At 42.9% G+C, this 25831-nt stretch overlaps 1 protein-coding gene across 2 annotated transcripts; it reads right to left on the reverse strand.

Annotated features, from left to right (window-relative positions):
- Window positions 1–9919: 9919 nt before the first annotated feature.
- On the reverse strand, window positions 9920–13073 carry LOC139565378 (cyclic AMP-dependent transcription factor ATF-4-like). 2 transcript variants are annotated; one of them, XM_071385669.1, is made up of 3 exons: window positions 12886–13073; window positions 11574–11981; window positions 9920–11255 (listed from the first exon to the last, which is right to left on the reverse strand). In XM_071385669.1, exons 2-3 carry the CDS (start codon window positions 11863–11865, stop codon window positions 10306–10308), a joined length of 1242 nt encoding a protein of 413 aa, XP_071241770.1. In that variant the 5' UTR covers window positions 11866–11981; window positions 12886–13073; the 3' UTR covers window positions 9920–10305. The 2 variants fall into 2 exon arrangements, with proteins under 2 accessions (XP_071241770.1, XP_071241771.1); XM_071385670.1 differs by having other exon boundaries at window positions 9920–11252; window positions 12886–13032.
- Between the last annotated feature and the right edge of the window lie 12758 nt (window positions 13074–25831).

Genomic DNA, 25831 nt, shown 5'->3' on the forward strand with positions numbered 1-25831 from the left:
TCTTTTTTGTTTTCTTGAGGAAGGCAGCTCCAAAATGCAGGTGTTTCAGCCAAGCTCAGTGCTTTCTGTGTTGGTGGGGCGAGCCAGCAGAAAATAGGAGCATTGCGCCGTGATTGGCTCTGTGTTCTGTCACTCATGGGGACAGTAAGTCATCGCCAAGTTGTAGTCCTTAGTAAGGGTAGACATCCAACATTTCAGCCCTTTGGGTCCTGCCATAGAGTTATATTACAAGTGCCCTTCCAAGAAGACTCAAGGTCATTGGCCACTGATAAAATGGTGTCAAATCACCTTATATGTAGCTTTGATTGGACTGATCATGTCAACGTCTTAGCTAGCAGTCATCATCATGAATCAAGTCGACAATCTACTAGCAAATCATTTTTAATCATTGTCATATGAAGATAAATAATGAAGAGAAATTATAGATAAAACGTATCAGTACTCATCGGCCATAGGACATAAAGATTACACAACAAGTTGGAAATCGCAAATTCAACAATGAGTCGTTTGGAAGGAATCAGTGGCTAACTGCAAGCATTGCAAAGCAACCACTAACGTTAGCCTGCTATTCAATGGAGTGGCTGTGTTTTTTCCACCCCCGAGTTCCCACCATAAATCCAGAGAATGCCAGACTTTGATTACAAAATTTGCCCACAAAGGACCGCCGTGGCACTTTCACAAGGTGAGTCCAAAAATGTATTGAATGCTGCAGCATAAATGATGTAATTTGCAAGGGAGATATGTATACTGTAGCTAAGAAATAGTATACTAAGTATATGCTGTGTAGTAAGCTGTTAGTAGCCCATGTGCCCACCCTAATCATTTGATCTATTTTCACCAACGCGGTGGAACCTACCAAGTACAACCCCAAATCCGTAAACACGGGCACCCTCATAGATATCAACCTGACCAACCTGCCCTCTAAATACACCTCTGCTGTCTTCAACCAGGATCTCAGCGATCACTGCCTCATTGCCTGCCTCCGTAATGGGTCTGCGGTCAAACAACCACCCCTCATCACTGTCAAACGCACCCTAAAACACTTCAGCGAGTAGGCCTTTCTAATTGACCTGGCCCAGGTATCCTGGAAGGATATTGACATCCTTTAATCTATAGAGGATGCCTGGTTATTCTTTAAAAGTGCTTTCCTCACCATCTTAAATAAGCATGCCTCGTTCAAAAAATGTATAACCAGGAACAGATATAGCCCTTGGTTCACTCCAGACCTGACTGCCCTTGACCAGCACAAAAACATCCTGTGGCGTACTGCATTAGCATCGAATAGCCCCTGCGATATGCAACTTTTCAGGGAAGTTAGGAACCAATATACACAGGCAGTTAGGAAAGCAAAGGCTTGCTTTTCCAAACAGAAATTTGCATCCTGCAGCACTAATTCCAAAGAGTTTTGGGACACTAAAGTCCATGGAGAATAAGAGCACCTCCTCCCAGCTGCCCACTGCACTGAAGCTAGGAAACACTGTCACCACCGATAAATCACGATAATTGAGAATTTCAATAAGCATTTTTCTACGGCTGGCCATGCTTTCCACCTGGCTACCCCTATCCCAGTCAACAGCTCTGCACACCAAACAGCAACTTGCCCAAGCCTCCCCCATTTTTCCTTCACCCAAATCCAGATAGCTGATGTTCTGAAAGAGCTGCAAAATCTGGACCACTACAAATCAGCTGGGCTAGACAATCTGGACCCTCTCTTTCTAAAATTATTCGCCGCAATTGTTGCAACCCCTATTACTAGCCTGTTCAACCTCTCTTTCGTATCGTCTGAGATCCCCAAAGATTGGAAAGCTGACACGATAGACCCAAACTGTTACAGACCTACATGTATCCTACCCTGCCTTTCTAAGGTCTTCGAAAGCCAAGTTAACAAACAGATCACCGAACATTTCGATTCCCACAGTACCTTCTCCACTCTGCAATCTGGTTTCCAAGCTGGTCGTGGGTGCACCTCAGCCACGATCAAGGTCCTAAACGATATCATAACCGCCATCGATAAAAGACAATACTGTGCAGCCGTAGTCATCGACCTGGCCAAGGCTTTTGACTCTTTCAATCACCGCATTCTTATCGGCAGACTCAACAGCCTTGGTTTCTCAAATGACTGCCTCGCCTGGTTCACCAACTACTTCTCAGACAGAGTTCAGTGTGTCAAATCGGAGGGCCTGTTGACCGGACCTCTGGCAGTCTCTATGGGGGTGCCACAGGGTTCAATTCTCGGGCCGACTCTTTTCTCTGTATACATCAATGATGTCGCTCTTGCTGCTGGTGATTCTCTGATCCACCTCTACGCAGACGACACCATTCTGTATACTTCTGGCCCTTCTTTGGACACTGTTAACTAACCATACAACTCTCCTTCCGTGGCCTCCAACTGTTCTTAAATGCAAGTAAAACTAAATGCATGCTCTTCAACCGATCGCTGCCCACCTGTCTAGCATCACTACTGTGGACGGTTCTGACTCAGAATATGTGGACAACTACAAATACCTAGGTGTCCGGTTAGACTGTAAACTCCCCTTCCAGGCTCACATTAAGCATATCCAATCCAAAATTACATCTAGAATCGGCTTCCTATTTCGCAACAAAGCCTCTTTCACTTATGTTTCCAGGACACAGATTAAGCCTAGTAATTGGACTATTGCATGCTCAATGAAGAACCTGTCAAATATACCAGGACTAACAACAGAAAACCATTGTAACTTCAGTCCAGTCCTGCTCCAGCCAGTCCCCACCATCTTCAGCAACATGTTATTTTCTGTGTGGGAGCAGCTCCCTAATATGCTTCATCTGAATCATAAGTCCCTTTCCAGAGATGTGCTGCACTGTGTTGACTTCCCGTCTGCATTGTGTAGAACCTGCTCTCTTTAAGGCTGAATATGACGAGATACTGGGAATGTGAGGGAAAGACCATTAGAGAGGGAGGAATAAAGAGGAAGGGAGTCAGAGATGGGATAAAGTAAAATGTTTTGCGATAGAGATGAGAGCCAAGAAGAAGAGGACTGCCCGCATCTTGTGGAGCGCTCTCTCTGTTCACACAGTCTAACAGACTGAGACTATCCCCTGAAGGACTGGGAGTAGAAGGGAGGCTAGAGTCAAAGATAACAAGAGGCTAGAGTCAAAATGGCTACAGTCTTCTCTGGCTCTGAATCTGGTAACCGTAATTGAGTTTAGTTTCTGAATGTCAGGTATCCATGCGCACTCCTTCTTGCACAATCCCAGCATCTGCTGTCAACTTTATCACAGCATATAAACTAAAAACAGGACACTGTCCCTTTTACCTGACTAACTTCCTGTTGTGGAGAGCACAAAGGAAGAGTCAAAACAGCAGTCGGTGGTTGTTGGCATTGTCTCCGTCAAGAGAACCCATCTCCTGGTACGTCGGCTCCGGTTGCAGGAGCTGAGAGTAGAACTGCAGGTAATACCATCCTAGAGACTGTCCACAGCACCGTTGGCCACAAGGAAGTCTGCGGAAGGCGGATCACTGTAGTCTGCAGAAGGCGGATCACCCAGCCTGGATTACACCCCATGACTCAGCGAATAATGCCACCGGGGCACCACCAGAGCAGGCGAGCGAGGAGGGACTGTGTGTCAGTGCCACACTCTGCCCCCCAGGGCCCCACACGCTTCTTCTGGGGGTCTCCATGTCGCAGCCCTTCAGAGGGCCACAAGAAGGCTGCAGAGAAGCAGATGGGTCATCTAGGAGGAGGGGCCTGGAGGTCCACCATGGTGCTCTTCACTGCGGTCGACAAGCTACCGGAAGGAACATTTGTGGATGAGTTCAGCACAGCTGGGGAGCCCCTTCAGTGGCTGGTGGAGAGGTGTGGTAACATATACCATGGCCTGGATCATAACACACAGCAGAGTAGGGATGACAATACAGTGAAGACACAGGTTCAGGAGCTGCGGGAGAAGGCAGCGGAGCTGGTTAAGGTCAACCATGGCTGGTATGCACAGCAAACTGGTGGAAAACACCGCAAACCAGATCATAGTGTAAAACACAGCAAAGCACACCCTGTATTCAATAAGGATTAAATATCAAAAGGTCTTCAGACTAAAGTGCACATGCAATAAATAGGTAAGCCCCTTAAATGTAGCAATACATACAAAACACAAGAATTACCTCGCTGGCTGCCTGCAAGTCTACACAGCCAAACAAGTGTACTCCAGATGCTTACAGCTAACACAGAGACTATATAGAAGATTTCCTCCGTGATGGAAGTTAGCAAGCTACCATAGGTCTAATGTGAAACAGCAACAACTCTTTCCCTTCTGCCACTCCAGGAAATAAACCACCATTTTGCAGGAACAGGTGGAGGTGCTTTCTGCTGAGCCACTTCTGTCACCAATCAGAACACTCAAACAATTCATTCAAACAGACCAATTGGAAAGCATATACAATTCACATGACAACTGTAATTACTCAAATAGAGGCACCTATTTTATAGGTGCCTCTATGGATGATTTACTATGGATGGTTTAGTTATTTAATTTAGAATTTTAGTACCCTTTTAGGTAAAAAATATATACATTTTTTGTTTATAAAATATAGAACTTGTCCTTTACTACTATAGCCCAGAGAAATGCATTGAATAACACATTCATAAACGGCAAAAAATACAGTAAAAAAAAAAATATCATAAGAAACAAGGTTTTGAAGTGTTTGTCCTATATTTAGGAGATATAAGAAATTTCAGGAAATACATTTTATTTATATATATATATATATATATATATATATATATATATATATATATATATATATATATATATATATACAGTTGAAGTCAGAAATTTACATACACCTTAGCCAAATACATTTAAACTCAGTTTTTCACAATATCTGACATTAAATCCTAGTAAAAATTCCCTGTCTTAGGTCAGATAGGATCACCACTTTATTTTAAGAACGTGAAATATCAGAATAATAGTAGAGAGAATTATTTATTTGAGCTTTTATTTCTTTCAACACATTCCCAGTGGGTCAGAAGTTTACATACACTCAATTAGTATTTGGTAGCATTGCCTTTAAATTGTTTAACTTGGGTCAAATGTTTTGGGTAGCCTTCCACAAGCTTCCCACAATAAGTTGGGTATATTTGGCCCATTCCTCATGACAGAGCTAGTGTAACTGAGTCAGGTGTGTAGGCCTTCTTGCTCGCACACGCTTTTTCAGTTCTGCCCACAAATGTTCAATAGGATTGAGGTCAGGGCTTTGTGATGGCCACTCCAATAACTTGACTGTGTTGTCCTTAAGCCATTTTTCCACAACTTTGGAAGTATGCTTGGGGTCATTGTCCATTTGGAAGACCCATTTGCGACCAAGCTTTAACTTCCTGACTGATGTTTTGAGATGTTGTTTCAATATATCCACATAATTTTCCATCCTCATGATGCCATCTATTTTGTGAAGTGCACCAGTAGCAAAGCACCTCCACAACATGATGTTGCCACCACCGTGCTACACTGTGGGGATGGTGTTCTTCGGCTTGCAAGCATCCCCCTTTTTCCTCCAAACATAACGATGGTCATTATGGCCAAACAGTTCTCTTTTTGTTTCATCAGACCAGAGGACATTTCTCCAAAAAGTACAATCTGTCTCCTTGTGCAGTTGCAAAACATAGTCTGGCTTTTTTTATGGCGGTTTTGGAGGAGTGGCTTCTTCCTTGCTGAGCGGTCTTTCAGGTTATGTCGATATAGGACTCGTTTTACTGTGGATATAGATACTTTTGTACCTGTTTCCTCCAGCATCTTAACAAGGTCCTTTGCTGTTGTTCTGGGATTGATTTGCACTTTTTGCACCAAAGTATGTTCATCTCCAGGAGACAGAACGCGTCTTCTTCCTGAGCAGTATGACGGCTGCATGGTCCCATGGTGTTTATACTTGCATACTATTGTTTGTACAGCTGAACGTGGTACCTTCAGGTGTTTGGAAATTGCTCCCAAGGATGAACCAGACTTGTATTTTTTTTTCTGAGGTCTTGGCTGATTTATTTTGATTTTCCCATGATGTCCATCAAAGAGGCACTCAGTTTGAAGGTAGGCCTTGAAATACATCCACAGGTACACCTCCAATTGACAAAAATTATGTCAATTAGCCTATCAGAAGCTTCTAAAGCCAATTTTCCAAGCTGTTTAAAGGCATAGTCAGCTTAGTGTATGCAAACTTCTGACCCACTGGAATTGTGATACAGTGAATTATAAGTGAAATAATCTGTCTGTAAACAATTGTTGGAAAAATTACTTCTGTCATGCACAAAGTAGATGTCCTAACCGACTTGCCAAAACTATAGTTTGTTAACAAGAAATTTGTGGAGTGGTAGTAAAACAAGTTTTAATGACTCCAACCAAAGTGTATGTAAACTTCCGACTTCAACTGTATATATATATATATATATATTAGTCCCAGTCAAAAGACTGGACACACCTACTCATTCAAGAGTTTTTCTCAATTTTTACTATTTTCTACATTGTAGAATTACAGTGAAGACATCAAAACTATGAAATAACACATATGGAATCATGTAGTAACCAAAAGTGTTAAACAAATCAAAAATACATTTTATATTTGAGATTCTTCAAAGTAGCCACCCTTTGCCTTAATGACAGCTTTGTACACTCTTGGCATTCTCTCAACCAGCTTCACCTGGAATACTTTTCCAAGAGTCTCAAAGGAGTTCCCACATATGCTGAGTACTTGTTGGCTGCTTTTAGGCCTACAGTATAAAATGATTCAATACAAGTATATACATGTGTTTCCCACAAATTTCATTGAGTGCAATTGAACATTCAAATATGAATGTGCAATTTTTTTGAGTATGTGTACTGCAATATACTATTAGATGAAACAGTCAGTAAAGCAATAGAAGTGTCCAGAATTGCCATATAAAAAAAAAAGGAATGTTGCATTCCAGTAATACATAGCAATGCTGTCACACAACATCCCTTCTTACATTGCAGTTAAGCAACATAAACACAGGAGCGCCTTAAGTGACAGTTGTAAGACCATTCCTATTCAATCTAATTTAAAAAAATTATATCAGGGATCCAAGGGGCTAATCAAGGAAATACTTTACTTTTCTATCCTTTCTCAGTATTAAATAAGGAAAACTTAGAAGAAAAAACAAATGAAGTGCTTATTCCACTGAACTGTGTTTAACAAACATTCATCGTTTTTTGCAATACCATTCAAATACCAGCCAAAGATATTTTGTAGGTCTATATGTCCAACGTAGGCCTATTACATGTCTTCCCATATTTAAAAGATGTCTGTGAACTGAACTTAAACTTCAAGTGTTGCTGACACCAACCGCAACTGAGGAATCAACAGAACCCACAGCTTGTTACTGTCTCAGTCAAGGGTCAAGAACGGATTGGCCAAGATTGGCCAGTAACATGTCCACTATGGATTTCGCATGAGGTTCCCAAGGAAGATTGAATCGCATGACACTCCTGGAGCCAGGAGACTTCCTGCTTTGCGGTGAGGGTTATTATCCATTATTAAATTATGCAACATAAGGGTTGGAATTAAAAGTTAGCTATCAGACAGACCAGTTGTAACATCAAGAGTTAGCATAAGTTGTGGTAAATTAGGTTTAATTGTCCTACAGAACTGGTTGTGCTTCTCACTGAATACACAGCATCTTTAGGGAGCTTGTGAATGGTTTCAGAGAGCCATACATTGTGCCTCATCACCACTTAAGGTTTGGCACAATCCCAAATAGAGGATTTCCCCCAAGCTATCTGGACAAAAGCCCCAAAGCAAAAAAAGTGTGCGAGAACCCTAGTCCCCGTTTTAGGTTGAATACAGGGCAGTGTCACTGTGGTCAACCTCCATTATTTAAGCAGTGCTTAGGTCAGCACACAAACACACTGTCTCTGTCTATCACACACAATATACTGTAGAGAGCAGGTCAGTGAGGTAGCTGTAAACTGTGTCCAACACAGGATGATCAGAAAATACTAAATTAGTTGGAACTTGGATGTATCCCGGTTCCTGTAGTATCCCACAATGAACTAAAACGACGTAAATTAACTATATAGGGGATATGGTGCAATTGTTAAACCTGACCCTTATCTGGGTAAATGGTTTTATGTTGAGCCAGAACATACTGATAATGTTCCTCCAAGGAACCGGTTTTCGTATGGCTCAGGAGGGTACTGGAGCAGGTCAAATCTGGGCTATATTCAAACAACTGGCCTACGCACTTCTGAACACATTCACACTGGTATTAGCTAAATCAGGCCGAGGACCCTATTTTGAAATTACTATTTTGAAATCTCAATACTTATTTGAGATGCAGTAAAATGGCAAAATTGGTCCCAATAATATACTTTGTCTTCACTGTACAGTCGTGGCCAAAAGTTTTGAGAATTACACAAATATTAATTTCCACAAAGTTTGCTGCTTCAGTGTCTTTAGATATTTTGTCAGGTGTTATGGAATACTGAAGTATAATTACAAGCATTTCATAAGTGTCAAAGGCTTTTATTGACAATTACATGAAATTGATGCAAAGAATCAATATTTGCAATGTTCAATTAACTTCTGGGCCACATCCTGACTGATGGCAGCCCATTCTTGCATAATCAATGCTTGGAGTTTGTCAGAATTTGTGGGTTTTTGTTTGTCCACCCGCCTCTTGAGGATTGACCACACGTTCTCAATGGGATGAAGGTCTGGGGAGTTTCCTAGCCATGGACCCAAAATATCAATGTTTTGTTCCCTGAGCCACTTAGTTATCACTTTTGCCTTATGGCAAGGTGCTCCATCATGCTGGAAAAGGCATTGTTCGTCACCAAACTGTTCCTGGGTGGTTGGGAGAAGTTGCTCTCGGAGGATGTATTGGTAACATTCTTTATTCACGGCTGTGTTCTTAGGCAAAATTGTGAGTGAGCCCACTCCCTTGGCTGAGAAGCAACCCCAAACATTAATGGTCTCAAGATGCTTTACTGTTTGCATGACACAGGACTGATGGTAGCGATCACCTTGTCTTCTCCGGACAAGCTTTTTTCCAGATGCCCCAAACAATCGGAAAGGGGATTCATCAGAGAAAATGACTTTACCCCAGTCCTCAGCAGTCCAATCCCTGTACCTTTTGCAGAATATTAGTCTGTCCCTGATGTTTTTCCTGGAGAGAAGTGGCTTCTTTGCTGCCCTTCTTGACACCAGGCCATCCTCCAAAAGTCTTCGCCTCACTGTGCGTGCAGATGCACGCACAATTAATTGCAGATTGCAAATTGCAGATGCAATTAATTGCAGATGCACGCACACCTGCCTGCTGCCATTCCTGAGCAAGCTCTGTACTGGTGGTGCCCCGATCCCGCAGCTGAATCAACTTTAGGAGACGGTCCCAGCGCTTGCTGGACTTTCTTGGACGCCCTGAAGCCTTCTTCACAACAATTGAACCACTCTCCTTGCCTGTGAAGCCCTTTTTGTGCAAAGCAATGATGACGGCACGTGTTTCCTTGCAGGTAACCATGGTTGACAGAGGAAGAACAATGATTCCAAGCACCACCCTCCTTTTGAAGCTTCCAGTCTGTTATTCGAACTCAATCAGCATGACAGAGTGATATCCAGCCTTGTCCTCGTCAACATTCACACCTGTGTTAATGAGAAAATCATTGACATGATGTCAGCTGGTCCTTTTGTGGCAGGGCTGAAATGCAATGGAAATGTTTTTTGGGGATTCAGTTAATTTGCATGGCATAGAGGGACTTTGCAATTCATCTGTTCACTCTTCATAACATTCTGGAGTATATGCAAATTGCCATCATACAAACTGAGGCAGCAGACTTTGTGAAAATTAATATTTGTGTCATTCTCAAAACTTTTTGGCCACGAGTGTATTATGATCATACTGTATATTCCCAGAGTTTGCTAAATGAATTGCACAAAACCAAATGGATGTTACTTTTTAATAGATAATGAAAGGTTTACAATTAGATACGATTCAGACAACAGTAAAAATACATATGAATAATAGGATTCAAAACCTATTTAAGACTACGTGCTTCTACAGAAATAGACATGTCTTGATAAGAATAAACAATGACACAGACTACAGAAGATCAGACTAATTACACAAGTCAATATACTGTTCGGAAAATACTTAAGGTTTTTATACAAGAGATCAGGGACTACATCAAACTCAAGCTACAAGAACAGTTTCTTTAAACTCAAAGGAGGAGACAGGCAGGAAGGTCAATAGAACTTGGGCTTTGGGAGTCTCAATACATGCATTTAAAAAGCATTATAGATAGTAGGATACTTGGTGGGTTACACTACGGTTAGAGGTCTCTGAGTCCCTTCTTGCTCGTCGCTTGGCGCACCTCCTCCATGAGGTCCTTGAGATACTGGATCCCATTGGCGATGGAGTCTGCTTTCTCCGCCAGCTTGTGGTTCCTTTGCTCCAGCTTGTCGCACTCCGCGCTCAGGTCCTCCTGCGCAGTCTTCTTCTTCTGGCGGTAGCGCGTGGCCGCCGTCTTGTTCTGCGCCATCTTCTTGAGCTTCTTCTCCTTCGGGGGTCCTCCAGTGGACGTGGTGGTGGGAGATGGCTGGTCTGGATGTTGTGGCCTGGACTTGGGGGTTGTTGGGTACGGGTTTCTCCTGTTTTGGAACCTTGACTGAGTTGTGGCGATGGAGGGCCAGTTGAGCTGACCGGAGGAGCTTAAGCTGCCGTCACTGTCAGAGGAGAGGATCTCTGGGATGGTGACGGTGGGGGTTGTCACGCCAACCTCGTGTTTAGGGGCCAGGAGGACAACGATGCGGGTCGGGGAGAGAGACAGCACGATGCTGGGGACCGGCTGGCGAACCTCCAGGTGAAGCAGCTTCTCGCTGACACTCGCCGAGGCATCCACCTCACTACCCAACTTTAAGGTGAAGGTGGGAGATGGAAGAAGAGAGGGGGCTGGGGACTGGGGCTCTGATTTGATCTCCAGCTCCTCCTGGGCATCGGGGACGCAGGGGGGAGGTGAATAGACCTTCTCCTGAGGGTCTTCCTGGGGCTGTGAGACGGTCGGTGGGAGGAGTGGATCAGTGGTGGTGGGGAGGTCCGTGGGAGTAGGGAGAGTTGGGAGGGGCAGTGAGTCCAGCTCCATGGGACACTCAAAGGAAGGAATGAGGTCTTCAGGGGTGCTGGGGGAACCGTCTGGGCTGCAGGAACATATAAGTGAGTCCAGGTCAAACTCACTCAGGTCGACCTTCTTAGCCATCCAGTCCATGCCAGAAAAGGCATCTTCTGTGGAGGACAAAGAAAGCGGGTTAATAGCTAAAGTAATATTAAAATACAAATATTCACATTACAAGTGGTGATCATAAATGTCAAAGTGGAAGTCTAAGTTTTAATATTTGTGATAAAAGCATTTCACTGTAAGGTCTACTACACCTGTTGTATTTGGCGCATGTGACAAATAAAATTGGATTTGAAAACCTATTACCTTTTCAATACTGCAAAAAAACAGATCATGGGAATAAAATATAAATTGCTATGGATTTCTACACACTGTTGACCAGTATGAACATACATGTGGAGGACTCAGGATGTGGTGGTCCTCACCTTTCCCATTATCTGCACCAATGTGATGGGTGTGGCCTAGCTCATCAGCAGATAGCCAAGGGAAGGACAGCAAGTATGCCTCAGCCTTCTCTTCCTGGAGGAGCAGCGAAGGCGGAGAGGGAGGGGATAGAAGGAGAATTGGAGATGACGAGAGGGGTGACGCCCCCCCCTCTATCAAGGTAACTTCATCATGGTAGAGCAGCGACCCCATGGGGTCAGCCATGAGAGAGGAAGGCCCCCTGAGTAGGGTCTCCATATCGCCCAGGCCAAACTGTGAGCTCATCATGGTCATAGCTCTGTTGTTGTTGTACAGTCACTAGGATCTGAGACGGTAGGTACTGCAGTAGGAGGTCGAGCGGTTCTTTTATGCTGTCAACTACAGCAGTGCTAAGGGTTTCCACAAGGGACCTGGGAAAGAGATCGGAGAAGACATGGTGAGTTCATGTAATAATGTAAACCGAAGCTCATAATGTAGCCTAAAGAAATGGCCTTTTCTCCTTTATGTTAATTCTATATTTTGTCATGGTCAGTCATGTTATGTTGTGATTGAGTAATGTAATATTTGTCTGCACACATTTTTAATTGGGTGGCAAAAAAATATGTAAGTCTGAACTTATGTTTATATCTGTAATGCGTTTTGTGCACAACACTGCCTCTACTATTTTACAACGCACCTCCTTGCACTGGCACTGAATACCCTCCCTGTCTTTGTCTTGTGACTCGCACACGCGCCAAATGAGGTCAGTCAGTTTCCACAGCAACCATCGTCAGAATGGAAGCAAAGATTTGTATAACTACACATTGTTCGATCTGTGATGGAAGTGTGTCTAGCGAATGAGATGGCTGCTTCTGCCTTCCTAACAGCCACGCTTGTGTTCACCCTCCCGCCTTAAACACTGATTATATCGCCATTTTGTTCGAAAAAGAACAAGAACCATTTTGTTCCAGGTTGGCATTCCTGGAATAAAATCGTATCACCCATATTATTTATTATTATTATTTTATTTTTTACCAATTTGGTGACAATGTCGCGGGCTGTTATATTAACAATTCACTGACCATTTTGCCCGAAAGAGATACAATGTCACATTCTCTGATCTGACTCGTGACGTCTGTATCCAATGTCATTCCAAGGATTTGTCTGGCGAATGGCAACCTTACGGCAAGATATACTATATGCATTTATAAAAATACTTCGCTACCCAACATAAGCAGGCTAATAGCGTCACAAATTGAGGTTAGAGCTCATTGTCGTCATTGACCTGTCACAGATTCACGTTAGCTAGCCACTTGCCTACAAATATATACTTACGTCATTTTGACAAATATGAAGTTGAAGCAGTGCACTGGATTGATGCACTGTTGGATTTGCTGCTGCTAGGACCGCCGCGAACCGTTAAACTGCCATTTCGCCCAAGAAAGCGGTGTCACTTGAATGTTGTTGGGTGCTGGTTGAAAACGACGCATGCTGAGGGCGCAGCGTAATAAACAACTCTCAAAAAGACCAACGATGTATATATACACACTAGATGACTTATAGGAGGCTTTGTGTTGAAGCCACCGTGCTTCCATCTTGCCCCCCCATTGTAAAACACATTTTGGAAGTTAAAGAAAAGCATTTATTAATGTCTACATTCATTTTTGTCACGTTTATACTATTACAGACACCTTAATGCATACTTTGAAATTATATTATGTGAGATAAACATAAAGTGAAAAAATAGTCAGATTCTTTGAGGCTTCTGATGTTACTGTCCCCACTACCGCAACAAATACTTAAATACATGTAATTTTGTCCTTGAAACATTTAAGTGAAATAGAATTCCATTAATTCCTATGGAGGACTGCGCCTACTGGGGAGTGCCAATATGTCCGACCAGTGGCTTCAAAGCCTCAAAAAGGCATTCAAGGGTTTATATACATCGCTGATGCAGACCTTGGATATCCTTCCACGGGTCCTCACTAGCTTCTATAGCTACAAAGTCATAAACCCCACCCATTTCTACAAATTCTCTTCTTAAAATGTGATATTAACCCTAACCACACTGCTAACCTTATGTCTAACCCCTAAATTTAAATTAAGACCAAAGCAAATTTTTTTCTGTGGAATCTGACTTTGTGGCTATAGAAGCTAGTGGAAACCGTATCATTCCGCACATTGGGGGTTAACGGGCCAGTTTTAGAAATCATCCTGTGATGTCTTATACTAATCACATAATTTATGTGAGCAAACAACTTTTCAATAAATGTAATTGCACATCCTTTTTAGTATTCAGATAATTCACAAATAGGATATAGATCAAATGTCCTGTGGATATTCTCAGCAGTACACACTGCGTAGTAAAACATTTCACATTCACACTCGTACATTTTAAATACTTTATTTTAATCCACAAATCACATTACAGTTGAGAGGATTCAAACATTTCGAAGTTCATGGATATATGGAGACTTATGGATACAGAAAGCACCAAGGCTGCCCAAACAGCTGACACAGAGCAGTACCGCTGCTTTGCCTTTGTCCTATTCAGGCCTGCAATCTGAAAGCCAGGTACTGTCAGCCTATGTACATGGCTGAGACTCCCAAATATTAGCACTGCAAGTTTGTACTGTTAACCAAGGCTGTTCACGGGGGCTGACATTTCAGTAACTTGTCAGCAAATGCTGGCTTCATGTGTGCTTCAATAGGGCAACCCACTTCAAAAATGAGCACCTCCCTCCGGCCTACCCCCAATAAAACAATATCTTGTATGTGTCCAAAACATTGCCAGACCTTTACTGCATTAACGACGGCACACACACACCTCAAAATCTACCGGCTGTTAGAGAGAAAGTCTGCCAGACCTGGTGCAGTTCATTGAGCTCCTCCTGTAGCTCTTGGGTCACACCACAAATCCTGGTTGCAAACTTAGTCTCAGAGCCCTTTTCAGCCTCTGGCCGTCCTTGTCAGTATAATACAGGTCCATGTCTCTGGCAAACCCTTTAGGATCATCTCAGACTTCATGCCCAACTGTTGGGACTTATTACACCCAGGATGCACTGCCTCCAGCACCGTGGCCATCCGCAGGGCCTCAGGATCAGCATGATGGAGCCTGTGGAAGTTGTACCGCCTCAGCTCAGCCATCCCACTGTGGATGAAAAAAAGACACAACTCCAAATCTGCTCTCTCGGCTTCGTACTTCTGCACCACCTCCTCCAGCCTCTTCCGGTCCACAGAGTTGATTTTGTTGTTGCCCATGGCCGCTTTGATGCCTATCCCACTACCCGACGCCACCATGCCCGCCCAATTGCTGTGGCTATGAGGGAGGAACCCATGGTCATGTGGGTGAGGACGATGCCCACAATGGCCACCGTCCCTCCCGTGGCGTCCGTGGTGCCCCCTGCGATAGCCATGGTTTTGGTTTTCTTTTGCACTTTGTCCAGCTTCTTGGCGAGGTCGTTGAGCTCTGTGAAGTGGCCTCGCAGGGTATCATTACGCTTCATTAGCAGGCAGTTGAACAGACAGAGGCCATTTTTCACATAGACGCACCTCTAGCTGAACTCCCTGGTGGGATGGAAAGACAGATTTAATAAAAGACAGAGGGCTGATTAAATGGTATGCCTGGCTGTATTAGATGTAAGATCAAAGCTCTATCCTTGAAATGGTGTATTAACCACATGTGTACAGTAAGAGGTTAGTCAGGTCTCACCTGGTTTCATCCTCTAGACTGAGGCCATAAAATGAAGGAGGCATGTTTTCCCAGCCTGAAAGAGACACATACACAATTACAAAACCAAATGTATTATCCCTCAGTAAACTCTTGGCATTCTCTCAACCAGCTTCACCTGGAATGTTTTCCCATGAGTCTTTTCCTAGCCACCATGCATCTACATCTGCATTGCTTGCTGTTTCTAGTTTTAGGCTGGGTTTCTGTATAGCAAATCTCATCTTTGTATAATACACTCAATAAAAACTATTATATTTATCATAGTGATTTCAGAGTAACATTAAAACACAATAATATGCCCCACCAACATTAGACAACAGTAAAACCTCAAATTGTTGAGATAAGTCAGATTAACCGATGACTAAAATAGCAGTGCAGAAGGCACTCTTTTGCTAAGTGCAGAGACTTATTGTAGGTAATGAATGTGAAGGGCAATGCTACATCATTTGTGGTGCAGCAGAAAGATCAGTGCACCACAAATCCAGAGGTTGTGACTTCAAATCCCAGGTGTTGTCATGTTTCAGCTGAACAGCGTACCACTTACTTTAAAACTACCATACCATTACTTTATTAATAATGGTTTGGGATCATCTGGGACCATCATGTGACGTCCTGACAACTGGTAAAACAAATGTCTTGCGAACATTTCACAAACATCCTAACATGGTCCTCACCCCATTACGGAAAACCACATGAATGTCACCTGATCACGTGTTTAAGCTAAGTTAATGTGACAACATGTAAAGTGTGAGTGGACCAAGTAATTTTAGGTTGCTCGAAAGCGGAAAGGTGGAATAAACGAGTCGGGAGCAGGTTTTCTTACATTGAACAAAGTTCTCTATTTTTCTCTATTTTCTTTCTTCTCAAACAATCCCACACAATCAAGGATCTCACAAGGATAACACAAATCTTCTTCTTTACAGGGATAAGGAACACCAGGTGAGTAACATTTAACTATAACACAAATCACGGGTGTGTCACTGCCTCAACTATCCATTCGTGGAGAGCTCCTTTCGGGTGGTGGTGCGGATCAGTGGTTGCCATTCCCAAGAGGTAATTTGTCCTCTTCTTCTCCCTTTCATCAGGTAAATCCTCTCCTTCGGAGAATCAATCACCATTTCTTTTTCTCCAGACTGCCAGTTCCCTCCTCTCTCTTGTAGGGGGATAAAAATAGGTGATTAGTACAGTCAGCTGTGCTTAACTGCCTTTGATCACCTTTACTCACCGGGCTGGGCTACTATCCGTGGGACCAGGCTGCCGCCTGCTGGTCCTTCCACAAGAGCAACATGTATTAACATGAAACTAAACACGCGACAACATGTGAAAACATGGTCTCGTGAAATGTTCCAAAAACATGTTTCCAATTGATTTCACTTGCACATGTGAAGTGTCCCAAAAACACATGTTTTCACATGTGAACAATAACAACAAATCAACAAGACACAAGTACATTTAATAACCATGAGGGGACTTTTTGAGTTTCAGGAAGGAAGGAACATAAATAGAGGTGGTTATATTTCACTGTGAACACTTCCCTGTCTCTGTCACACACATACAGTATCTGTTTCACCTCAGATGAAAGCAATGAAAGCATATCACAATAAATAAATGTTGTACTATATCCTTTGAACGGCACCATGTGTGTATGTAAATTTTCAGTCGTGAGCTGTATTTGTGCTTCTGTCAGCACCAGTTGGAGACAGGGACATGTACTGCTCTCACCTGCAGCAGGGGTTGGAGTTGTGTGGCCAATCACTGAGGGGGAACGAGACAGGGTGTGGAAGGGGGGCCCTCCCGGCCATGGTGGGGGCCGTGATGGGTGAGGCAACCTCTCATTGTCTGTGTTTGAGGGATATTGAACATGAAAAATCCCAGAAGCGATGTTAGTTGTGAATTGATATAACGGCCTAAAAAGTAACTTGAGTGATGCTGATATTGAGTGGTGCTTACCGTCGGACTCTGGGATCTATTGACGTCATAGTCCCCATACAAGGACAGGGGTTCAGATTTGGGTGGAGCTGGGGGTCGAACAGGGCAAGGGGACTGACTGTGCTTTCGTGCTATGGAATCCTATACCAATACAAAGAAAGCAAAGATGTCTTATTGACAGAAAGTAAAGTTACACTGATAAAACAGTGAACGTTGATGTCTTTTCTTATTTTTGCTCTACTCGTCGAAGGCCTGTGTTAAACCTTAGCGAAGACTAGTGGGTTGATTTGTTTTATTCAACCTATCTTACTGTATACACTATATACTGGCTTATTCAGTGGTTCTCTTGGTTTACCTTCTCAGTCATTCCAAGTTTAGATCTATCAACATTGTCATAGCCCCCACCTGCAGATGGAGAGGGCCTCAGAAGAGTGCAATAGGTCTTGGGAGGAACTGGAGGCCGGCGAACAGGACGGGGGTTCAAACAGGGGCTCTGATAGGCTGTTCGGGAGCCAGTCTGATTGGAGGTCAGTCAAAACAGTTCATCAATCATTTAGCAACAACAATTGGAACATTAACCGCAAGACACAGTGAGCCAGACTAGAAGCGGAAGAATGAGAGTGGAAAAGAGGAAGAGGCCCCTGGCCTCTGCACAGCAGTGAGTGCATCTTCTATGCTGGTTCTGACAGGAAAACTGATTAGAAGAACCTAGATGTAATGAAACACGAGAAGAGGGTGTTGTTGACTCACCTGGGTATCCATCACATTGCTGTAGCTTGGGGAGAGGCCTGGGAAGCCTGAGTTCTGTTTCTTGTCCAGGGGCTCTGAGTGGGACATAGACTGGGGTAATGCTGGCTGAGTCTAGATTTGGTACACAGATTGACTTCTTCCTGTTAGACTTAGCTGAGACACAAATCACAAAGTCACGATTATGTGCAGTTAAACGGTATATAGACTGTTGTGGTGTCATAGAGCTTTGGGACAGTAACGGAAAGGTTGCTGGTTTGAATACCTGAGACGGCAAGGGGAAAAAAATAAAAAATATATCTGTTGCAGTGCCCTTGAGCAAGGCACTTAACCCTAATTGCTCCAGGGGCGCTGTACAATGGTGACCCTACTCTCTGCGGGTGTCTCAGGGGAAGTTGGGATATGCCAAAAATAATAAATACATTTCTATTACACGCTTTTGTGTAACAGGGCAAATATAAGCACCCCCCCAAATTAGTAGTATTATTATAATATGAATAATAAGTACTTTACAGTTACAGCCCATTAGGATTAATGAAATTATAATATAGCTATTGTGACCAACCAGAGTTTTGAAACCCAGGTCTCCTGCGTACGACAGTATAAGGTGCATTTCTTCATGTCTTTAAATCATACATTTTTAGTGCTGTCATAGCAATTGAGTATGGGGAAGAGGTTAGTGCTGTCCTGCATTTGATATCACTTGGCTTCTACTCACCTGGGGCTCTGACATCTGAGGCAATTAGTCACCAGCAGTCACAAAGTTTGGCCGAAAGGGAGACCGGCTCCTTGACCTGGCAGACCCTGGTGTCTGGCTATTCCATGGGCTTCCATTGTACCTATAATTCTATCAAACGCAATTCAAATATCTTTAACACTGTCAAAGAAGGATTTGAAAATTTGGCAATTTTCCTTCTGCATCATCCTTACCGTTGATGCGTTTTCCTCTTGGCTGTCTGAATCCACGTGTAAGGATGGGAGATCATAGGACCCGATGGCCGTGGACGACTTCACCAAGAATGACTTCAAATCACTGCAAACTCTCGCTTGTCTTTTTACATGGCAAATCTCCAGTAAGAGCTTTGTTTTGAAATGTTGCACTTCCCCACTGATATCAAGTCTACTGTGCGAGGAAGATCCAAGACTCAGAAATACAAGATTACATCTAACTATGAGCAGTGACGAAGAATTTTAGCCATAATGTGGGTTAAGGCTTTAGTTTCACACTGAAAGTGGACACTGTTTTAATGATAACACAACAACCAACCAATGAATAGGATATCCGACCATATCATTTTCACAACATTCCCTTTTGGAAATGGTAGGGCGATATACACTACCATTCAAAAGTTTGGGGTCACTTAGAAATGTCCTTGTTTTTGAAAGAAAAACACGTTTTTTTTGTCCATTAAAATAACATCAAATTGATCAGAAATACAGTGTAGACATGGTTAATGTTGTAAATGACTTAGCTGGAATGTCTGATTTTTAATGGAATATCTACATAGGCGTACTATTATCAGCAACCATCACTCCTGTGTTCCAATAGCAAGTTGTGTTAGCTAATCCAAGTTTATCATTTTAAAAGGCAAAAAAAACCTTTTTCAATTATGTTAGCAAATCAAATCAAATGTATTTATATAGCCCTTCGTACATCAGCTGATATCTCAAAGTGCTGTACAGAAACCCAGCCTAAAACCCCAAACAGCAAGCAATGCGGGTGTAGAAGCACGGTGGCTAGGAAAAACTCCCTAGAAAGGCCAAAACCTAGGAAGAAACCTAGAGAGGAACCAGGCTATGAGGGGTGGCCAGTCCTCTTCTGGCTGTGCCGGGTGGAGATTATAACAGAACATGGCCAAGATGTTCAAATGTTCATAAATGACCAGCATGGTCAAATAATAATAATCACAGTAGTTGTCGAGGGTGCACCACCTCAGGAGTAAATGTCAGTTGGCTTTTCATAGCCGATCATTAAGAGTATCTCTACCGCTCCTGCGGTCTCTAGAGAGTTGAAAACAGCAGGTCTGGGACAGGTAGCACGTCCGGTGAACAGGTCAGGGTTCCATAGCCGCAGTCAGAACAGTTGAAATTGGAGCAGCAGCACGGCCAGGTGGACTGGGGACAGCAAGGAGTCATCATGTCAGGTCGTCCTGAGGCATGGTCCTAGGGCTCAGGTCCTCCGAGAGAGAGAAAGAAAGAGAGAAAGAGAGAATTAGAGAGAGCATACTTAAATTCACACAGGACACCGGATAAGACAGAAGTACTCCAGATATAACAAACTGACCCTAGCCCCCCGACACATAAACTAATGCAGCATAAATACTGGAGGCTGAGACAGGAGGGGTCAGGAGACACTGTGGCCCCATCCGATGATACCCCCGGACAGGGCCAAGCGTTTGTAGACTTTAAGAAACAAAGATGAAGGGACAGTTTCATCAGTACATGCTTAAAGAAAGTCATATCACAAAGATCACAGTGCCCACCAAATCTATGACAATAGAGCATGAATTGTAAGCACCAAAGTGTGTTTGTCAAAATAATATCTGAAAATGTCAGTTGTTGTACATAAATTGCTATTGCAAATAGAAGTATTATGATATATGCAGTTGAGGAATATTCCATGTACCAACACTAGATGTAGAACGGACATAAGACATTCCCACATACAGTATTTTTTTATTTCACCTTTATTCAACCAGGTAAGCCAGTTGAGAACAAGTTCTCATTTACAACTGCGACCTGGCCAAGATAAAGCAAAGCAGTGTGACACAAACAACAAGGCAGAGTTACACAGGGAATAAACAAACGTACAGTCAATAACACAATAGAAAAGTCTATATACAGTGTGTGCAAATGAAGTAAGATTAGGGAGGTAAAGGCAATAAATAGGCCGTAGTGGCAAAATAAATACAATTACGCAAATAAACACTGAAGTGATAGGTGTGCAGAAGATGAATGTGCAAGTAGAGATACTGGGGTGCAAAGGAGCAAAAGAAAAATATCTATAAATAAAATAACAATATGGGGATGAGGTATTTGGATGGGCTATTTACAGATGGGCTATTTACAGATGGGCTATTTACAGATGGGCTATGTACAGGTGCAATGATCTGTAAGCTGCTCTGATAGCTGATACTTAAAGATAGTGAGGGAGATATGAGTCTCCAGCATCAGTGATTTTTCAATTCGTTCCAGTCATTGGCAGCAGAGAACTGGAAGGAAAGGCGGCCAAACGAGGAATTGGCTTTTGGGGTGACCAGTGAAATATACCTGCTGGAGCGCGTGCTATGGGTGGGTGCTGCTATAGTAACCAGTGAGCTGAGATAAGGCGGGGCTATACCTAGCAAGGACTTATAGATGACCTGGAGCCAGTGGGTTTGGCGACGAATATGAAGCGAGGGCCAGCCAACGAGAACATACAGGTCGCAGTGGTCACAGTGGTGGGTAGTATATGGGGCTTTGGTGACGCATCCAATTTGCTGACTAGAGTGTTGTAGGCTATTTTGTCAAGGATCGGTAGGATAGTCAGTTTTACGAGGGTATGTTTGGAAGCATGAGTGAAGGATGCTTTGCTGCGAAATAGGAAGCCAATTCTAGATTTAATTTTGCATTGGAGATGCTTAATATGAGTCTGGAAGGATTACAGTCTAGCCAGACACCTAGGTATTTGTAGTTGTCCACATATTCTAAGTCAGAACGTCCAGAGTAGTGATGCTAGGCGGGCGGGCAGGTGCGGGCAGCGATCGGTTGAAGAGCATGCATTTAGTTTTACTTGCATTTAAGAGCAGTTGGAGGCCACGGAAGGAGAGTTGTATGGTTAGTTAACAGTGTCCAAAGAAGGGCCAGAAGTATACAGAATGGTTTCGTCTGTGTAAAAGTGGATCAGAGAGTCACCAGCAGCAAGAGCGACATCATTGATGTATACAGAGAAAAGAGTCGACCCGAGAATTGAACCCTGTAGCACCCCCATAGAGACTGCCAGAGGTCCGGACAACAGGCCCTCCGATTTGACACACTGAACTCTATCAGAGAATTAGTTGGTGAACCAGGCGAGGCAGTCATTTGAGAAACCAAGGCTGTTGAGTCTGCCGATAAGTTCCTAACTTCCCTGAAAAGTTGCATATCGCGGGGGCTATTTGATGCTAATGCAGTACGCCACAGGATGTTTTTGTGCTGGTCAAGGGCAGTCAGGTCTGGAGTGAACCAAGGGCTATATCTTTTCCTGGTTCTACATTTTTTGAATGGGGCATGCTTATTTAAGATGGTGATGAAAGCACTTTTAAAGAGTAACCAGTCATCCTCTACTGACGGAATGAGGTCAATTTCTTTCCAGGATACACGGGCCAGGTCGATTAGAAAGGCCTACTCGCTGAAGTGTTTTTGTGAGTGTTTGACTGTGATGAGGGGTGGTTGTTTGACCGCGGACCCATTACGGACGCAGGCAATGAGGCAGTGATCACTGAGATCCTGGTTGAAGACAGCAGAGGTGTATTTAGAGGACAGGTTGGTCAGGATGATATCTATGAGGGTGCCCGAGTTTACGGATTTGGGGTTGCACCTGGTAAATTTCATAATTTGGGTGAGGTTGAGGGCATCTAGCTTAGATTGTAGGACGGCCGGAGTGATAAGCATATCCCAGTTTAGGTCACCTAACAGTACAAACTCTGAAGATAAATGGGGGGCAATTAATTCACATATGGTGTCCAGGGCGCAGCTGGGGGCTGAGGGGGGTCTGTAACAAGCGGCAACAGTGAGAGACTTATTTTTGGAAAGGTGGGTTTTTAAAAGTAGAAGCTCGAACTGTTTGGGCACAGACCTGGATAGCATGACAGAACTCTGCAGTAGATTGCAACTCCACCCCCTTCGGCAGTTCTGTCTTGGGGGAAAATGTATACACATTCATAGAGGCATTTTCCAGCTATGATTTTACCACTCATAATCCAGAATGGATATGACAATGTGGCCAGCACAGGACGTAATACACCACATTTACATTTACATTTTAGTCATTTAGCAGACGCTCTTATCCAGAGCGACTTACAGTAGAGTGCATACATTTTATTACATTTTTTACATACTGAGACAAGGATATCCCTACCGGCCAAGAGCAGACGCTCTTATCCAGAGCGACTTACAGTAGAGTGCATACATTTTATTACATTTTTACATACTGAGACAAGGATATCCCTACCGGCCAAACCCTCCCTACCGGCCAAACCCTCCCTAACCCGGACGACGCTATGCCAATTATGCGTCGCCCCACGGATCTCCCGGTTGCGGCCGGCTGCGACAGAGCCTGGGCGCGAACCCAGAGACTCTGGTGGCGCAGCTAGCACTGCGATGCACCCTTACAACAATCTACTTTTTGATCTTTTTGACTTCTTATCTGGTAAACTGCTACTACGTGTCAAGAAGAGAGCCCCAAATAGGGGTTAGTGTACTCCAGTAAAAAACTATTGCCATGTGTCCCCGTTCATAGGAGCATGAAAGACTCGTCTCTGGTAGAATTGAGTTGGCACTTTATTGGCCCAAACACCCACAGACCCACAAGGTTGAGGTTACTCATGGACAGTAATTAGTCCTTTTTTTCTGTTGCATTGCTGCATTGTGGCTTCTAACTGTCCAAGAATAGGATCCAAAGTGCTAGGAAATATTTGTTCCCATAAATACAAAGGAGGATGTCTCTCCTCGTACCTCTGGCACTTTAGTCAGACTGCCAGACTGTGCACCACAGAGCCAATCAGGAGAGAATACATACAGGTCAACGGTGCCAATTAAAAGTCAAGGGGTGTGTCTGTGCCTTTTGGATTACTCTCTTTACAGAGAACCCCTGTGGTTCAAGTCTGCTCTGCGCATGTCTGAAAGTGACAGAGCCAGCAGCCAAGAGAGTTTTTCACAGTATGTCATAAAAAATTATTACACTTATGAATGTAGGTAAAATGCTAATATGTATTAGATGCAGTACAATGGAATAACTAAGACCTGAATTTGAATCCTGCGTGTTCCGATTCCTCCTTCTCTTTCTGTCCAGCAGGGTCAACCAAAAACACTTGGGCCTGATGGTTCATGCAGATACTGGGGAAGCAATATAGAAATGTATTGATCCCTTAAATGATTTTACTATTAAATGACACATATCACAACCCTCATACCTCTTCACAAAAATGTACCTAAATCAATTTTGGAAAAAGGATTTTACTCACAAAAGATGTAGGAATGTATTTTTCCAGTTAGAAATAGTAGGCCATGCATCAAATAACTATTTTCATCAGAAAAACGAACCCTCAAATGCACTATTGCATTTTGTAAGTTGTCTGCAGGTGGCTTGTTGTGAATACACTCAAATATCAAGTCATTATCAGGTTATGGAAACTGCGTTCTAATACTCAACGTAGAAGGATTTGTCTTAATGTACAGTATATGAAAGTGATGCTATGAAAAGGATTCTTTCACCTTATCAAGCTTACTCTGACTGACAAATCACTGCCTATTACCGTGAATAAAAAGAACACATGAAACATTGTTTTTCATGAGGCCTACATGTGTGCCTTCCTTTAAGCACCTCTGTTTGAACACCTCTCCTGTCCTTGATCCATACCACATACAGCCATTTGCGGATCTTTTCAGTGTCCATGTGAAAGATAGTTATTGCGAGGCTGGAACATTTGTTAACTTAAATTTTTTTTTTTAACACCCATGTGAAATGAAGGCCAGCAAGATTACAGATTTAAGTCTAATAGCATGATAAGAAAGTAGACAAACATCAGAGTGTGCGATATGAAGGTATAGCCAGTCGACATTCTGAACCTTGTTTGAGGTTAGTAGGTCACATGACCAAGGAGCTGTTGAAATTTTAAATTGAGAAGAATTCAAGTAAAATATTGTGAGATGAAAATGGACAAACTAAAGAGTGTGCAATATAGAAGGGTAGTCAGTGGACATTCTGAACCTTGTTTGAAGTCATTAGGTCACATGACCAAGGAGCTATTGAAATTTTACATTTAGAAAAGTTAATGTAAGATCTTGTGAGATGAAAATGGACAAACTAAAGGATGTGCAATATAGAAGGGTAGTCAGTGAACATTCTGAACCTTGTTTGAGTCCAGTTGCTCACATGACCAAAGAGCTTTGAAATTCAAAAATGTAAATAACTAATTTAAAATAGAGTGAGATGTAAATAGACTAAAAATAAATGTGTGCAATGTGTGTCTATGCCATCAGGTTAGCTAGAACCAGTTTTGAAAGTTTTAGGAGTAATGGTTAAATAACTATTGAAATTTGAAAAATTTGATTTGTCACTATGTTGACGGTCCCTAACTGCTGTTGGTGGACGTAAGGAAGACTACAGACGAATATCCAACCTGAAACTGTCTTTACTTCGGTCCAGGTTGCGGTTGTAAATGAGAACTGATTCTCAACTGGCCTACCTGGTTAAATAAAGGTTAAATAAATATTAAACCTGCAGCTGAGCAACTCATCCACGACTTTATTTCATCCCGACGGGACTATTGTAATGTCCTTTTTGTTGGCGCATCTGCCAAGTGCCTAAACTGGCTACAATATGGCCAAAACTTTGCTCCACGTGTCCTCACCCACACTATTAGGGCTGAAGAATCTCTGTCCTCCTTTAAGGCACAGCTCAAGACCTTGCTAATTCTGTTCTCATGTTCTCCGGATCTGGCGACACCTATAGCTTTGATCGTCTGTCTGTGTCTGTGTTGTTTTGGATTGTTTTTATTCATTTTTTTTGTTTAATTTATTATTTACAAATTATTACAAATTGACAAATTATTATAATGTTAGTGGGAAAATGGACATCTTCAAATCAAAACCCAACCTTCATGTTGTGACAAACGCATGTTCGACTGAATTTAT

The sequence above is a fragment of the Salvelinus alpinus genome, chromosome 36 (genome assembly GCF_045679555.1).
Source record: "Salvelinus alpinus chromosome 36, SLU_Salpinus.1, whole genome shotgun sequence".
In the NCBI taxonomy this organism is placed as follows: Eukaryota; Metazoa; Chordata; class Actinopteri; order Salmoniformes; family Salmonidae; genus Salvelinus; species Salvelinus alpinus.